Genomic DNA, 17,412 nt, shown 5'->3' on the forward strand with positions numbered 1-17,412 from the left:
GCCTCAGGCAACCAGTAATAGTGAGGGGCACCACAAGCTTCTTCCATTTCTCCTTCCTAACATCATTTCTGATACTTGCTTCAAACTGCCCACTGCTCCTTGTAGCACATGGTTTGGTTATGAAAAAAATCCCAACCCCTCTATGAAACACCATGACACAGGTAGACAGCACAGATATAAAATCTTAGGATTAAAGAGGAAAGGAAAATAATCCTGAAATACAGCCTGGGTGGCTTCTCAGAAAAACACACTGGCCAGCAGGTTGTCAAAGTCACCAGTTTCCTGGGGACACATCATCCCAGAGGGACCTGCAGGGCCATCCTGGGCTGCTAGAGCCTTATAGACTGATTCTCCTGCCAAGCTGCAGCACAAGCTGTAACAGGTAATAGGCACCATGACCAAAACCACACCACCAGCTGCCCACCACCAAAATCCCACCAGTCGGAGAGATTTGAGGACCTTCCAGACTTATTCTTTGAAGAACTTAAGACGTTTTTGGCCCTGTTACTGCCACAATGCTCTTTCAACACCACCCCCAGCTCAGAGAGAACCCTGAGGAGAAGCAGTTTTCATTTTGCTCTTTACAAAGGGCAAGCACCGTACCGCAGGCCAGTGGGGTTTGCTCCGGCACAGGATGTCGGCGTCGTGAAGAGCTTGCTGGTAGTTCTTCATCAGCGTACAGAGCTCCGCCCGCTGTGCTATCAGGGAACACTTGCAAGGAGCTGGGAAACAAAAACAGTTGCAAGGAACTTCATTAAAGGAAGTACCAGGACATGTTAAATACTATTACCTCTTATCCAGCCACAGTAACAAAAAAAGTCACTGCTTCCCACCCACTGCATTTATACTCTCCTGTAATGGAAAAAAGGCAATTCCTTCATTCTTTCCTGCTTAAAATATATTCTTCTCACTCTGAAGCAATCACTGTGTTTTATCTAAAAGGACATATTTCATACCCACAAATGGGATGCCACTGCTTATTTACCCATCTTACTTACAGAGCACTTCAGAAAGCAAAAAGAAAAAAGCTGCAAGTGTTTCTACTCTCAGTATGGAGAAAGAAATCACCAGTGCAGAACTTCAGCTAAAACGTTACCAGAAGCCATTAATAACAAAAATGCATGCAGCCTTTACGCTTCATATCCACTTGCCTTCCCCAGGGCAAGCAAACCTCTCATGATCACACACCTTGCCTCCACAAATTCATGAATCATTCAGTTCACATGGATTATAAAGTTCCCAAGCATTATTAATCTGTTCTTTCTTAAGGTCTCTACAACACATGTTAATTTCACAGAAACACTGGCTGATCCATGTTCATCCTGTCCACCAGGACCTCCAGCTCTTTTCTGCAGATCTGCTGTCTAGTCCAGCCCATCCTATTGCACAGAGTTACTGTGTCCCAGGTGTACTTCCTTTGCAGAAGTAGACAATGCTGGTCAGCTCATACCCCAGGTTGTTGGTTTGAATGGCAGCCCTGCCCTTCAACACATAAATCACTTCTTCCTCTCCCAGTCTGGTGTCACTGACAGTGTGCTCTTGCCCATGATGGAAGCTGTTAGTAAGGTGCTGAACTGTGTCAACCCCATTACTGATACCTGGACAACGACACTGGCAGCCATCTGCCCAGCAGCTCCCAAGCCACTAGGGACCACCTCATGCCCATGGTCCAGTCAATTCTCCACCTCCCTGCTACAACGTCCCCAGCTTGGCAAGGACACTGCAGCAGACTGTGGCAGCATCCTTGCAAAATACACACTAAGTCCCAAATAATACTCTGCTTTTGTTCACTAGAACAGATATGTCATCATAGGTGATGAGATTTGTGAGAGATTTACTCTTGGTCACTGGTGACCTTCATGTACTGGGAGAGGCCTCTGGAAGGCTGGAAGGGGGCTGCTGGCAGCTAAGTGCAGTAATCCTTTCCCAAACGTGAGTTGATTAAAACAGTGAGAACTGGTAAAAAACTTTAAAAAGGCTCCAAGGTGTGCTGAGAGACAGTACCACATTTCTGTAACTTTTAAACTTCACATCCAAACTAGCTCACATCTAAACTTTTCCAACAAATATCCCCTTATGCGTGTTCACACACAGGGCTCCTGTCTCCATACTCTCTTCAGCCGGCTTTGGCTTCACTGTTTGGATCTCACTTCAGCACCAGCATCCTAAACACACCCTCAGTAAGAACACATTGCCCATCACAGCCCAGGTACAAGCACATCTGCATGGACACAGAGCAAGCACAACTGCTGCAGGTGCCACCACTCTTTTAGTTCAAGGACCTACAAGGAGGGATGGCCCAAGATCACATCCCCTCCCACCTCCTCCCCTCTCTTGTGCTGATGCTGCTGCTTGCGCAGCAAACCAGGCTCACACCCTGCAATGAGAACCAGAGCAAAGAATCAATTGACTGGAAGTTAATTCAACAGCAACAAACAAATAGAAAGGTTTAAGAGGATCAGTTTCCCCTCAACTAGCTCACTGTCCAGCCACACAAACTTGAGTGCCAGGACACCGGATGAGAAGGAAAGAAGCAGCAAGGAGCGCTGCCTTTTTTGGCTGCAGCATGGACTGGTGCCAGATACACTAACATACCAGGGCTGATGCTACTCCAACTGCTCTCAGACACTGACAGCTAGAGACTACACTTAAAGAGCTCTGCAAAAGCTCACAAGGTGGGGTTCTGTGCTGGTTTCTGCTTGTGTGGTTTTATGGTGGTTTGTGGTGGGTTTTTTTTAACTATTACACATGCAGACTGCCACATGCAGTGATCCACATTTCTACCTGATAGTTTTTTAAAAAGACTGCAAGTTAAATGAAATTGAAGAGCAATTAACCTAAGATCTTCAAGTAAGCTTTTTGTTCCTTTTAGCAAATGCTCAAATAAAAAATAATTTAGCTGCATTTGAACAGTAAGGAATTTACACTATATTTCCATCTTTGTAACTGCTCTAGGGTACCCAGCTGCAGGGTATGCCGAGGTGGGTAGAAGCAGCAAGCAGAGTTAGGCACCTCCACAGGAAAGCAGGGTGCAGGGTGGGGTATTTCTGGCATCCCAGGGAAAGGAAGCAGTGTGAGATTAGGGGACAAAGCAAGTCAGCTTGCTGCTTCTGTTCACTACTGCACATTTTAACCACACTGATGCTTTCCAGCACTCTTCAGAACACTTCACACACCCAGCAGACCCAGAGATAGAACAGGTTCATCAGCTCTTTTTCAGGAACTTATCTTCACTGCAAGAGTTTTAAGCAAAAAAAAAGCCATTGCAGAGCACAGCAGTGTGGGAATAGCAGCAGATCCTCCTGAAGCACAGTCCAAAGGGTCTCACAATATAAAGGGAAAATAAGCCAACCTGGAGGCAAGCCAGAAAAGCTACGTGCATTCAGGGCTAGTACCTCTCGTTCCCTGAGACTCAGTCAGCAAGCAAAAGGTGTAGCCCATCTTAATGAGTAACTGGCAGGGAATATCTAGTTAACTGAGAGAAAGGATAAAAAAACCCAACAAACCAAACAACTTTGCTAAAGAAAACACTATTTATGAGGCTATAGTGTAACAGGTCTTCTGCAGGGAGAGGAAGCATCTAGACTAGATGCCATAGCTAGAGTGGTGCCTAGCCACCTCCATTGAAGCTCACCTCACTCACAGAGCAAGCAGTGCAGCCTGAAATCTTGCTGGCTCCACATCCAACCCATGCATCCCTAGTTCCCAGCCTCCTGCTATCAGCAGGACTGTCCCAAGAGGGTCTGCATCCCATCAGGGCAAAGCCAGACGGACTGAAACCTCATTCTTTGTCAGTGGAACTGAGGTACCAGCTGGCTGACTCCAACTCAAGATTCAGGTGGAAGTGTATACCCACCCACAGGCTAAGTAGCTACAGGGCTTCTTGAGAGCACCATGATATTGTTCCCTGCTACAGCAAATGGTGTGATGAAAATAATTAGTCACAGAAGGTGGAAGGAGAGGGCCTGAGGATGTACAGAGTTTGTGAAAGTTGCCAGTATGCCAGTGTTCAAGACCAGGCTCAGCAACGCCTTGAGCAACTCAGTTCAGTTGTCTAGTGAAAAGTGTCCCAGCCCATGGGACTAGATGATCTTTAAGGTCCCTTCCAACTCCTAACATTTTGATTCTACACTATAATAACTGTCAAGTTTTTTTTTAATTAAAAAACAAACAAGCAAAGAATCAAACAAAAGACAAAAACAAGCAAAACCCGCACACAAAACAAACCCAAAGAAACAACTCTAAAAGAAAAAGCTGCACAATAGTTAAAAATTTGTTTTAAAATAATGCACCCTTTCTCTCTTTTGGAGATAAAGAGCAGAGAAAAAGAAGACTTATTTTATGAAATGACTCATTATTTCAGGCCATATTAAAAAAGAAAAGCATAGAAAATTTTACTGTTTCCACAATACCAGCAGATGGCATTTTGTGAATCCATCTCCTCCTGGGAATCTACAGCTGCACAGCAAAATTTATGTCCTTGTCAGCATCAGGGATGCAGTGCTGAGGCTCCCATGATCTGCGGCTCTGGGCAGCTGGAACACAGGGACTTCCTCCAAGACACAAGTCCTGGAAGTCTTCCCAAGCATCTCCCTTCCCCCCAGCCATAACTTCACTGTACCAGACAAAAACCTAGCCCATACAGGGCCCAGAGCAGAGGAATGTTTGGGTCTTTGCCTCCTGGACTCTCCTATGGACCACCAAATACTGCCTACCCTGAGTGTGGCTGTCAGCTTGGATTTCTTCCAAATCATTAATTTTCCTCTCACGCCATGTTTGTGCTCATCTGCACATTTGTTATACTATGCTTTAACTTATGCAGAAGCTATCACCCAAAATTACTTTTCTAGATATGCCCAAGAATTCAAGTTTTTTAAAAAACTATTCTGCTGAGTTCGGGAGGCAGGTAGGAGAAGAGGGCTCCCCAAAATCTCCTTGTGCCTGGAAGGCAGTTAAAGGAATTATGAGAATTTGCCCAACTGACCGTAGATGATGATAGAAGTTTTAGTGTACACAGTGACTTTTTCCAGGAACTCAGAACAGAAAGAACAAGTTTAAAGAACTCTCTAACTCTCCTTATCTGATAATTCTTCCTAGAAAATTGCATCTTCTTCACACCTATTTCAATACTAAGCATACTTCCTGAAGGCATGAGCAGAACTGATAGTGTCATCACAAAAACATTTCAGTATTGCTCTTAAGAGTCAACCTGCACAGTATTTCAGTAGAAACTTCTCTCACATTTTAAAGAAATTTTTGCTCTGGAGAGAGAAAGAAACTTGGCTTGTTTTGCTACATTATGCATTTACTTCTGAACAATTCAGTATCAAAAGTCTTTTAATAAGCTTGACAAATAATATGAAACATATACTTTTATTTCAGTGAGAAATTAGCAAGTTTTAGTAATTAATTGAATAGCAAATTAACTTTTCGCTTCCAACTTCATGTAAGCATGACAAGTACACACACAAAAAATGGATGCACAGGGCTGTTTGGTAGGGAGAGAGGGGGTGGCAAAGAGAAAGGTGCCATTTAGATAAAATAATTAGCAGAAGTAGTAAAGACATTTAGGACTTTAAAATAAAACTTCATTTCACAGCAAAGATGAAAACCAGGGTCAGCTTCCCAAACATGATTAAGGGGGACAACAAACATGACCACCTACTTGCAATCAGCAAACCCATGTCTTCTGAATCATCAGTCTACCTTAACTGGATTAACAACTGGACTTTAAAAGGTATAGCTGAATAACATGGCTTTTCCTACTTGCATTAACCTCACTGGCATCTTCCTGGAGTAACCAAAGACCCCAGAGGAAATGTGCAAGAGCTTTTAGTGCACACAGAATGCAATAAAAGGTGGCTCTTCCTCCAGAAGTCTACTTGTGCAAACTAGCACCCTTCCACAGCACTTAGAGACAGGCACTTGTGAGCAGGGAATGCCTCTGCAGGCATTTTCCCTGGGAGACCAAGGGACCAACACTGGCAGGCAGTAGTGTATGGCCTTAAGTACCCTTGAAATAGGCTGTGGTGAGGATGAGGAGCACAGGGCACCTCCATCTTCCATTTGGAGCCTATGCCACCAATTTTTAAGGAAAATTTGATTTTAAGAATGATACTAATTTCTCTCAGGTCCCTGCATTTTGCTGCTCAAAAGTCCAGGCTTAAAAACCCAGCTCTTGTAGTGTGCTGAACAAAATGCTTTAGATTCTCAGCAGTCTTATTTCAGGCTCAGTAAGTCCTCAGCTAGGAAGCTCCATATGTTATTTAAAGCTGGACTGTCATCACTGCTAAGCACAGCTAATCACTGTTCCCATTATTACTCAGGAGATACACTGTAAGGGAAGTTGTGTGCTACCCAGAAGAGCTTCTACAGATTATGCAGCTCATTCTGCATCCTTGCTTTTGTGCTCTAGCTCTGGCCTCATAAGGAAGAAGCATGTCCATTACATTACATTATTAAAAATTAATGTATTACCAACTACATTAACCTACAGTTTAGGTTCCATGACCACAACTCCAAAGCCAATGATAACCTTCTTCTCAAATCCATGTCATGAATTGTAGCAGCAGCACAAGTCCCAAATTCAACAAAGTCCCAACACAGAGCTAAGCACAATATATGAGATCATTGCTCCCGCCTATGCAAATCCTAATCTCTCAACACTCTGATAGATGCCTGCTACTGTTTCCAGATAATGCAACACGAAACAACACACTCTCCCTGTATTTTCAGTTCCCACTCTACCCTTTGGACATTTGGGCTGCTTCACATGATGTACCCCAAGGTCATCTATGGCCTCTTGCCATCAGTATAATAAAAACAGTTAAGTACACAAATATGACTCATTTTTCAATGCTTACTAATTCACCCAGCATTTAGTTCAAGGCTGGGAAAGGTTTCCAACCAAAGCCTCAGTCAGAATGGCATTATCCTCTCAAACACAGGTACAGAGACTGCCCCAAATCAAGAAATCTACTGAAGTATGATATAACAAGCAAGATTCAAAACCAAAACAAAAACCATCAAGGGGTCAACCCAAATGTTCAATGCAGCCAAGGAAAAGCTCTGATCTTTGCAAAGAAACAGGGACCTATGCTAGGTGCAAAAGAACCTGTGATTGCAAGGAGGCTCCAAAGACACCATTGTACTTTGCAGACAAGGCAAAACCAGCCAAGTAGATCTCCCACAATCATAGTTTATTTAACAAGATCAGTTTACAGCCAGATATTCTATCATAAAACTACCTTACCAGTGACAACATAGTTGCCTTCTTTGACATGACTACTACATAAGCTACATTTCTAGAAGTTACCCTTCAGGTCTCTGTAACCTCTTTTTCCAGTTAAAGCTTGTTTCAGAATTTCTGACTTTTGCAAAAAAGGACCCTCTTGTTTCTCTGTTACTACCTCACTTCTTCTGTCCTCAAAACAAGCAGGTCCCTCGATACAATTGCAAAAAATAAAAGAGTACTGCAATACCCTACTAATTTTAAGATAAGGAAGCACAAGTCAGTTCTATAAATGTCTTCTTTCAAAAGCAAGAGACATTCTGTTATACTTAATCAAAGGGGAAAAAAAAGAGCATGCTGTTTGAAGAGACTTCAAAAATTCTTCAGACTTTAAGTAGGTATAGTTCATTCTCGGCAATTGCTGAAGCAGTTCAATTATTTATAGGAAATTACATCTGGGTTACATACATGAAGGGGGAGGGGAAAATACAGTTCTGTACCATTTAAGATGGAGTAAGTTACATGAGCAATGTTAATTACTTTTTTAAAAAACACAGAAAAAACCCCAAAAACCCAAAGCAAGACTGTGTACTGTACAGCACGATGCCTTCTCCCCTTTGCCAGGGATGAATAAGCCTCCTGACCACTTTGGCTCTGGTCTTGCAGCTCAGCAATGCCTCTGCCTTCAGCAGACCCTCTGCAAGCAGGCAAAAACTTCCAGAGATCCAACTACAGGACCTGAGCACTCAACCACAAGCTCTGTACAAACCAAGAGTAACATGAGCTTCTCCTCCAAGCGATTTGACATGTTTCCAGTGGTGACATACATGAAGTATTTACTACTATTTTTCAAGCACTAATTCACAGTAAAATGGAAGGGGGAAGAAGAGGGGAGGCACTGAGGGGCAGAACTCTGCAAAATATTTCAAGTTTAAAAATAACTCTGGGATTACTGCAACAGCCTCTCAGTAACCTTGATTCCTACTTTTACATGTTTTTCTGTCCATGTAGAACAGAGCGAAGAGGTTTTGGACACACACTTTAAGTGGATTCCAAGACTTTACAGAGGGATTCCAAGATTTTACAGAGGGATGGGAAAGTTCCTTTTTTAGCACAACTTCTCTAAGCAGCAAGCAGCTACTATTTTTTGTAGCAGGTAATTTCAGAAACACTACCTCTCATTCTTCTATTAAAGTCAGCTTACATTAGGAGGTAAAAAATTAAATATTCTTCTGATAAATTATTAAAATGACTGAACCAGTTACTGTTGTAGGAGTCATGACAGCTGTCTACCATGGTTTTTTCTTGTTTTTGCTAAATGGCTGGTACAACATCAAAGACTTATTTCTTTACTACTGCCAACAGGAAAGCGTGCCCAAGACCCTGTGAGGAAGGAAGATTTGGCCAACATCTGTTTTATCATATCACAAAAAGTCAAATTATCTTATCTTTAATAGCAGCCTTCTAGAAATGGTATACAAAAGAAGAGACCATTAAAGTACTCTAATATATATAATGCACATACAGGTGCATATGGATGCTCTCTAGCAGTTTTCTTTGAATAAGACTTTGGTGCAAGTGCATCATTAACAAGGGTACAACCTTAGAAAATGGCAGAATTAATAAAATGCATAAAATGGCATCAACCATCTCTACAAAAGCTTATGCATAGCTCACTCTAAAGACAATTCAGTCCCTTTACAGACTGGGGCTCTTTGCTTCTTCTGACCTTGACCCAGGACTAACATCCATCACTAGTCAGGGCTGCAGTAGGAAAGCACCTGAAGAGTGTTCCCCCAGTCCACCAAGAAATTCTGATCATCCTTTCCCACCCTTACCTGAAACAACTTAGATACAGACACAGAAGGAAAATGCCCAAGCAAATTATTCCTGGGGCATGGCAGAACACTTGCCAACACCCATCTTATGGCTGCAAGCACTCAGTCTAACTCAAAGAACGCCTGGCTTGAAGTTTACCTATGCCATGCTCTCCAGGAAGGAGTGCAACCCCACGATCTAGCATTTACCTGGCAGGAAAATCTACAGCAATTGCTCTTGAAACAACTCACATTGAAGGTCTGTAGCTTTTTTTGTGTCTTTTTGCTACTGCCTCCTGGCTTGCCCCACCCCCTTAATTCAATTCTTACAAAGAGAGAATTTGGTAGACATCAGATAAATTTCCATTAATTGCTTGACCACAGAAGTAATTAGTGTTGAGTGACCATAATAAGCTTTCTTTTGGATCAGACCCATTTATGATGATCATCCACTGGGATGAGAGGGGAGGGCTCTCCAAGGCCTGCCCAAGAGAGGCAGATTCTCCTCTTTCCACCAAAGCTCACAAAAGCATCTGCTTTTTGTTTCTAGCAACAGCACAACCACCACCCCGTGGGCCAGCGGTCAGTGAGCAGCTCTGCCCTCCCAGAGACCAGAGCATCCCCAGCAGGCACACAGCAGCATCTCCCGTGCCTGCCCTGCAGCACTGCTACCTCTAACACTACTCTGGGCTTGGTACAAACTCACCTCCTCTCCTTGGCCTTTCCTACACCATCCTTTATCCACTTAAAACAAAGACCCACACAGATGTATGTGCAAAGGAGCCCTTTCTTCCTAAGGCCTCAATCTGTCACTGTGTTTTGAAAACTATGATACAGCTGAGCTTTATCTCCTATATGCTCATTCTGGAAACCTTGGCAGGGGTGGAACTAAAATCCTGGGCAATGTGAGTGGCTGCATGCATTAGCTATCCCCCCTGCCCCAGGAAAAACATACTCCTGCTCAGAAAGAGTCCATCACACTAGAAGTAAACACAATCACTTGGAGTGTTTGCTGAGCTCTTACAGCTCTCCAGAAACAATCATCTTCTCAGGCCTGATGAACTTTGCAGCAATGGGTAACTACACACTGAAGCCAACATGTCTCATGAAGAAACAAGGTGTCCTGGAACAGCAGCATGCAGATAGGATGTGTGCCACTCTCAGGGCTGGGACCCAACTGTACAGCACACTGCAAGCAAAAAAACCCCACACTTCACACCACAGGAGCCAGGGCAGGGTCAGCCCTCCACACCACAAGCAGCTCATTTGAGATTAGGGTCAGGTAGGCACAAGGTCACAGCCCTTCCCAGCAGAGCCACAGCTCTGTGGGCAGGCCTGAGAGATCATCCAGGACCTGTAACATGAATGCTGTCTAATGAATATACCCTCATCCCCATGAGAGCTTCATCTCTTTTAGAGCTCTACTTGGGAAAAGCTCTATTCACAATCTTCCCAACGCTACCTGTTGCCTCTGTAACTGAGAACTGCTTTGGAGAAATAAAAAAAAAACCAAAACAAAACAAAAAAAAAAAACCTAAAACCAGAACACACCGCCAAAAGTACATCCTCAAAATACATTTATTTGTCACTGAAATCTAGCTTACTTTACCTTCAGGCACACAGTTTAAAGAATCTGTATGCCTGGATATAAGGAAATGATTGTACTCCTCCCCAGCACAGTCCCTCCAGAGAGTACCTCCATCAGCGAGAGAGCAGCAGGTCAAAGAAAAGAAGGGTGCAGAAAGCACATACTGCACAAAGAGGTCCCAAACCCAAATAAACAAAAGAAAACAACCCCACAAACAAAGCAATCCTGCACACATATATCATATATTTCACTTTAACTAACCTAGGAGTCCAATCAAAAGGCTAGTTAGAAGAGAAGGGATGGCAGAGAGGAAGCCCACCCCACACAAATGAAATTCAGAAAGCTAGGGTAACAGCCATGAGAGCAACATTTGGACAATAGTTGATATTATGATGGCTGAACAGCATAAAGCTTGGCATAAAAAATGATCCATCTGGAAACAAATGCCTACTTTTAAGCAGCTTGACATGTGCTTGCTTTGAAGCTGTGGTAATTAGATACCTTACAATAATGAAGGATCTATTACAATGTCTACAGCAGAGGGGAAAAAAAGGCAGTGACTTTGTATAATACAGCAGAGATCACATCTCAAGAGGACTGGAAGGATCAAATAGCAAAGCTGATTTTCTCAAGAACAAAAAACCCCACTTAACCACACCTGAATCCATAGCAGACTACAGGAGTGAACATGGGAGCAGCACTGCTGATGTAAATGTGATAGCTAAGGATAAAAGATGAACATACTCACTAACAGTATGAGTTTGTAAGACTAACTAGTTCAACTGGAAAAAGCTGACAACTTGAAGGCATGTAGACCTCTTCCCAGACATCCCAGATTGCACCAGAAATGTAATTCAAGAATTGAAGAACCTCAAGAACTAAAGTGTCCATCAGGAGGTCACAATCAGAACTAGCAAAATGACAGGAAAACCTGCTTTAATATTGCATCATCACACAAAGCTAGTTGTAACAAACAGAGTAGGAAAGTATTCCACAAAAAACACCAGTAAAAAAAATCCCACTGAAGTATGTGTACTGCCAAGAAACCTGGAATTTTACCTAACTTCATATCACAATTGTATAATCAATGTGCTCATGAGCCTTCAGTCACTAAAAAAAAAAAATTCAAACAGCCAGGCCCTTGACAGGTTTGTGCAATACACAAGCATTTGGAGGTTGTAAAAAGCACTTATCTTCTCACACACCAGAAGTGTGTTCAGCTGGGAGCAGAGGAAACTGAGAGGACACCTCATCACTATTTACAGCTTCCTCACAAGAGGAAATGGAGGCCCATGCACTTATCTCTTTTCTCTGGTGGCCAGGGACAGGACCTGAGGAAACAGCATGAAGCTGAGTCTGGGGAGGTTTAGGTTGGATTTTAGTAAAAGATTTTTCACCCAGAGGGTGGCTGGGCACTGGAACAGGCTCCCCAAGGAAATGGTCATAGCCACAAGATTGACAGTTCAGGAAGCTTTTGGACAACGCTCTCAGGCACCTGGTGTGACTCCTAGGGCTGTCCTGTGCTTTTAAGTCACTCATATGCTAACATTTCAACACTGAACAGTTGGAAAAGAGCTGTGGGGTTTTTCCTTATTGACCATGATACTTGGCTGGAAAACAAGAAGGCAACTCCAGCATACGGAAAAGCAGTGAACATGTGGCAAGAATTTAAGAACACGAGGTTCATACACAGCAGTTCAATTTGTGAGGAACAGCACCAGCACGCACAAAACATCAAAAAAGATGATGGGCTGGGGGCATGGCCTGCTCTTCATGAGCAGGAATTTGGATCCACTACAGGGAACTTGCAACATGTAAGCCTGTGGCATTTGGATTTCAAAAGCTAGCAAGATACCTGTTATTAATTTCAATTACAATTTTATTTAAAAAAAAAATTCAAGTTCACTGACAGAGTGAGAACTTTCTGAATGGATTCCTCAGCTGCTTGGGAAATCACTGAAGACAGAAATAAGGGCACTGCAAAGGAGTTATCTTGAGATCCTGATGCACAACGGCCATGGCTGGAGATTGCACTCCAGGGAGAGGAAGGAGAAATACACACGCTGTGTGAGAACACCAGCAGCACATGACAGTCTCCTCTCTCCTCACCCCCATGCAGACACAGCAAGAAGCAGAGAGAATAGTGAGAAATAGTTCTCTAATAAACTCTTTAAACATTAATTTCATTGATGAGATGCTATTTTCCCCAGCAGTAGGACCCTGAAACCAAAATATACCAAAATATGAGGATGCTTCCTTACTGAAAACTCACCATATCCACCAGTGACCTACATTAAGCCTCTCCTCTCCCTCTGCTTCACCTTCCTTCTTGGGCTCCATCCTGCCCTACTTTAATAGGGATTACTTCAGCTAAACCACATAACAGTTTTGTAGGGATAGATAAATAGTTTTATAGGATAGTTTTCAAACAGGACTGAAAACTTGTCACATCTAGCTGGGAAAGTGAAAGAAACAGCAGAAGTAATGGTTTCCACAGACAGTACCAGCTGTGAGTATGTTATGCTATCCCATCCCAAACTCTTCTATCTCCAATGCCTATCATTAAGCCGTGGCAAAAACCTGAAAGTGAGCCAAGGACTGGAATAACGGTGAAATTGCTTCTCTCCACAGCAAAAGAAATTAAAAAAAAAAAAAATCAGAGCCATTTATCCCTGCATGTAAGAGCCACGATCAAGGAACACGATTTTAGTCAATGCAGGGAAGGAGCTCATTGACAGAGGAGCGGCACAATTTTCCTTACGCTTGTCTTTCAAAGACATTTACCCGCAGGATTTCGTCAGTGTTAAAACGACGGAGGCATTCTCCCCCCTGCCTCCTCGACTACACCGGCCATCCATCTCGCTGGGAGCGGAGGAGCGGCAGATCCCGGGGGATCTCTCCCCGCCATCCCCGGCGCTGCACCACCCCCGCCGCTCGCAGGGCAAACAGCCGGGCGCACGCACACATCCACTACTACAGGGCTACAACCGAGCGAGCAGCATCCACCTACTACTCGGCGCAGAACCTGAAAACAAGCTAGGCTTGATAAACTACGGCTGCCATCGGTTTGGCAGAGGAGGAACGCAGGCATTATTATTGAAAGCCAAGCTTTTCAGAGAACACCATGCACACAGAAATCCTGTGTGTCAACAAAGAGCTACGCTCAAAACACGAGTGGGCCATCTCTCCAAGGCTAAACGTAGATAACCTCGAGTATTTTGCACAGTGCAAGATAAAGGAAATTTTCTGAGCCTTTACACCTACTGATATCCCATCAGGTGTTTTCAAAGCTTTTCTCTTGCTGAAGGTGCAGCTGCACGTAGGTGAATGAATCTGATCCACACACTCATTTCTTCCAGGAAGCCGCGGCGCGGCTCAACACGACCACTACTGCGTATCCTACGCTGAATGATGGCTTCCCCATAAATAGGAAAGCGGGTTTTCTAGAAATACTGCATAATGAGTCATCGGCAGAGAACAGCTAAAACGCCAAGCACCTTCAGAGCAAGGACAAAAATACCAGTGGAACAAAAATAGCCATTCACTGGAGCGGGGGGCGGGCGTGAGGAGACCCGCTGGCAGGGTTCCCGCTCGTAGCCTCCGGCAGGCTCCCGCTCCCACCGTTCACCGCAAGCCCCCTCCCCGCCCGGCTGAGGAGGCCAGCCCGGTGCCGGCGGCCAGCGCTGCCCCCGCCGCGCCCCCTCCTCCTCCCGCCGCCGCCACTCACCCATCTCCAGGGCCTGGTTGTACTTCTCCAGGGCGGCCGGTAGCTCCTGGCGCTCCCGCAGCGCGTCGCCCTCGGCGCGGAGCCGCCGCGCCCGGCTCTCGGCGCCGAACCACTTGTGCAGCAGGTTGCCCAGCACCACGTTGACCCGCGGGCGGCCGGCGGCCGGCGGCAGCGCGGCGGCGGCAGGGGTCGGCTCGGCGGGGCGGCGCGGGCGGTGGCAGCGGCCGCAGTCGCCGGGCTCGGCGCAGCGGCGGCAGTGGGTGTGCCCGCAGTGCAGGGTCACCGGCTCGCACAGCAGCCGCCGGCACAGCGGGCAGGCGAACAGCTCGGGCGGGCGGCAGCACGCCGGGTCGCCGAGACTCTCGCCCTCCGCCCCGCCGCCGCCGGCCGCGCCGCTCCCCCAGGGCGGGAGGCGCAGCTCCTTGTCGCGGATGCTGAGGGCGACGCTCTCCGCCAGCTCCCGCAGTTCCTCGGGCCGCAGCCGCGCCAGCCGCGCCGCCGCGCCGTAGGCGTCCAGCGCCTCGGCCATGCGGCCGGCCCTGGCCAGCGCGTCGGCGCGGCGGAGGCACAGGCCCCGCTCGGGCTGCGGCAGCCCCGCCAGCTCGGAGCCGTAGATCTCGGCCGCCAGCTCGAAGTTGCCGCCGCGGAAGGCCTCCTCCGCCACCTGCAGCATCTCGGCGCAGGGTCCCCCCGCCGCCGCCGCCCTCGCCCCGGCCCCGGCGGCGGGCGGCAGCGCGCAGGGCCCCGGGCCCAGCTCCATGCCCGCGCGGCGCCGCCGGCCCCGGGCCGCCCTACTCCATGCTGGGCCCGCGGCGCTGCCGACTCCGGCTTCTTCCTGGGAGGGGACGGCGACGGAAGGGAGGGAGGGAGGGAGGGATGGAGAGGGGGCGTGTCACATCTCTGCAGCAGGGGGGCGGCTCCCGGGAGGGGGAAGGGGGAACGGCGGCGGGGATGGGGGGGGGGGCAGACCGGCTCCCGGCTTATGTAAGGGGCGAGTGGTTGGGTAAAAGCATCCGAGGGCGGCAGACCGCCCGCCCTCCCCGGGGCAGCGGTGTCGCGGCGAGAGCTCCCTTCCCTTCCCTCCCTCGGCCCCTCCCTCGGTGCCCGGCCGGCCGCTGCCAGGTGCCGGTGCCGCACGTGCCCGCCCCGCACGTGCCCCTGCGCCGCCGCGCCCGCACGTGCGCCCGGTCCGGCGGCGGCGGCTCCAGCAGCGGGAGCGGGGCCGGGGGGGCTTCCGCCGAGCGGCTCCTGCCGAGCTCAGCCGCTTCCTTCCCGTTTCCTGGTGCCCGGCGTTAACCGCTTCCTCGCCGGGCTGCCGGACCCTCCTGTCCCATCGCCTCCCGTCCCGCCGTGCCCCGGGACCCCTCGGTGCCCCCCCGCCGCCGGACGCGGCCTCTCCGCCAGCAGCACCGCACCGTGTGGGTCGGGGAGCCTTATCGGTTGTTTATTTTAATTTCTCTGGTCCCCGGGAAAGCAGGTACTTGCTGTCTCTTAAATAAATAAATGCACAAATAAAAAAAATAATAACATTTCCCAAACACCACAACTGTTAGAAAAAAAATCCTTTTCTGTAAGTGGCAGCCTCGCCAGCACAGCTTGGGATCCACGGGTCGTGCTGAGCGCTGGCTTGTGCATCGGCAGCAACAATAAAGATAATGCAGCTGGAAGTTAGTTAATCATGCGTGAGTCAGAGAGGAATCCAACTCGCTCCGCAGGAATAACAGGAGCGGGGGAAAAAAAAATAAGTTCGGCAACGTTTATTTTAGACACAGCTGTAAACAAACTGCTCTGAAAAGCGGAAAGCCTGTCAATCCAATGGGGAGAGACCCACATCCAGCTGCTTTTTGGGCAGCAGCTGGACAGCAGAGGGGATTTTTAGCTTTGCCTCTCTTGTTAGGCCTCCGGTCCCCAGCTAATCAGGAAAACCTCATTCATTAACTCTTGTACCAAATAGTCTTTATACTGTGAAAGTGTACGGATTTTCTAAATAGTAAGGTATTAACCTTCTTTAGATGTATGTGGTTGTTGTCATACTGCACAGTCTGGCTTAAGTAAGCATCAGTATTCACAGTGGAGTAAGCATGACCAAAGGATCCCAGCGAACAGCAAGGAACAGGACCTTTGTTCCTCACATCCTCAGAGCCATTCCATGACAGATAAAGGATACCCAGGGACTGCCAAGACAGCACCAGCCATCCTAGCCCCTCCAGCACCTCTGTAAAACCCTCCTCTTACTTTCATCATAGATGAGAAACTGTAGCAAGACTGGCTCTGGGATGTCTAGATTAATAATCAAGCAGGTGGATGATGGCTCTAGAAGTATTGTTGGTTTTCAGAGCAGTAATACGTTTGCACTAAGTTGCTCCATGACTTATCCATTTTGCACTGTTCATGTTCCTAACAGTTGATTCTTTGGGCAATGCTCACTTCTCCAACAATGGTACCATCTTCCTTGGCTCAAGGCTTCTACCCAGAAGGTGACCTTGGCATCCTGTTGGTATTTCATCATTCTCTCTCTTGACATATTGACTTGGAGTTAAGATGGGATGGAATCCCACTGCCATTTTATCTAAGTCACTGAGGGACATTATTCACAGCACAGAGAGGACAGAAACACGGTGGCTCGTTCTATTCTGTGGTATCAAGGACAAGCCATGGAATCTTGGACAGATGAGAAAAATGTGAACTCAGTGCTAGAGCCACCCCACTGCATTATTCTCTCATTCCTATGACCCCAATAAGGAAGAGCAGCATTTTGGCTGACTGCCTCCCCCATCCCACTCATCTGGTGATCAGGCTCTTTGGCTGGGAACTCCCCAGCAGCCCTCCTTGCTTTCCTGAAGGAGGGGACAGCAGGCAAGTCCATCCTGTCACACCACTTTTCTCCACGTGTCTTTGGACTGCTGTGTGTGATAAATGGATATGATTTGTGCTAATTAAATTGTAACTATTTCAATATTTTAGAAAATAATGGTTAGAAAACAATTAAGGAAAAGTACATGAGATTAGTGTTACAAAGCAGATGGACCACTTTGCAGATGTTACACGT

The 17,412-nt window shown here is 46.8% G+C and overlaps 1 protein-coding gene across 1 annotated transcript in view; it reads right to left on the reverse strand.

Moving 5' to 3' along the window:
* LONRF2 (LON peptidase N-terminal domain and ring finger 2) overlaps positions 1–15,123 on the reverse strand; it is a 33,949-nt gene extending 18,826 nt beyond the window's left edge. Inside the window, exons 1-2 of the mRNA XM_063149790.1 lie at positions 14,364–15,123; positions 604–722 (exon numbers count right to left, since the gene is read on the reverse strand). Of these exons, the coding sequence (XP_063005860.1) occupies positions 604–722; positions 14,364–15,123 (879 nt within the window). The remainder of the gene's footprint in view (positions 1–603; positions 723–14,363) is intronic.
* Positions 15,124–17,412: the final 2,289 nt, after the last annotated feature.

Source organism: Melospiza melodia, chromosome 2 (assembly GCF_035770615.1).
Source record: "Melospiza melodia melodia isolate bMelMel2 chromosome 2, bMelMel2.pri, whole genome shotgun sequence".
NCBI lineage: Eukaryota > Metazoa > Chordata > Aves > Passeriformes > Passerellidae > Melospiza > Melospiza melodia.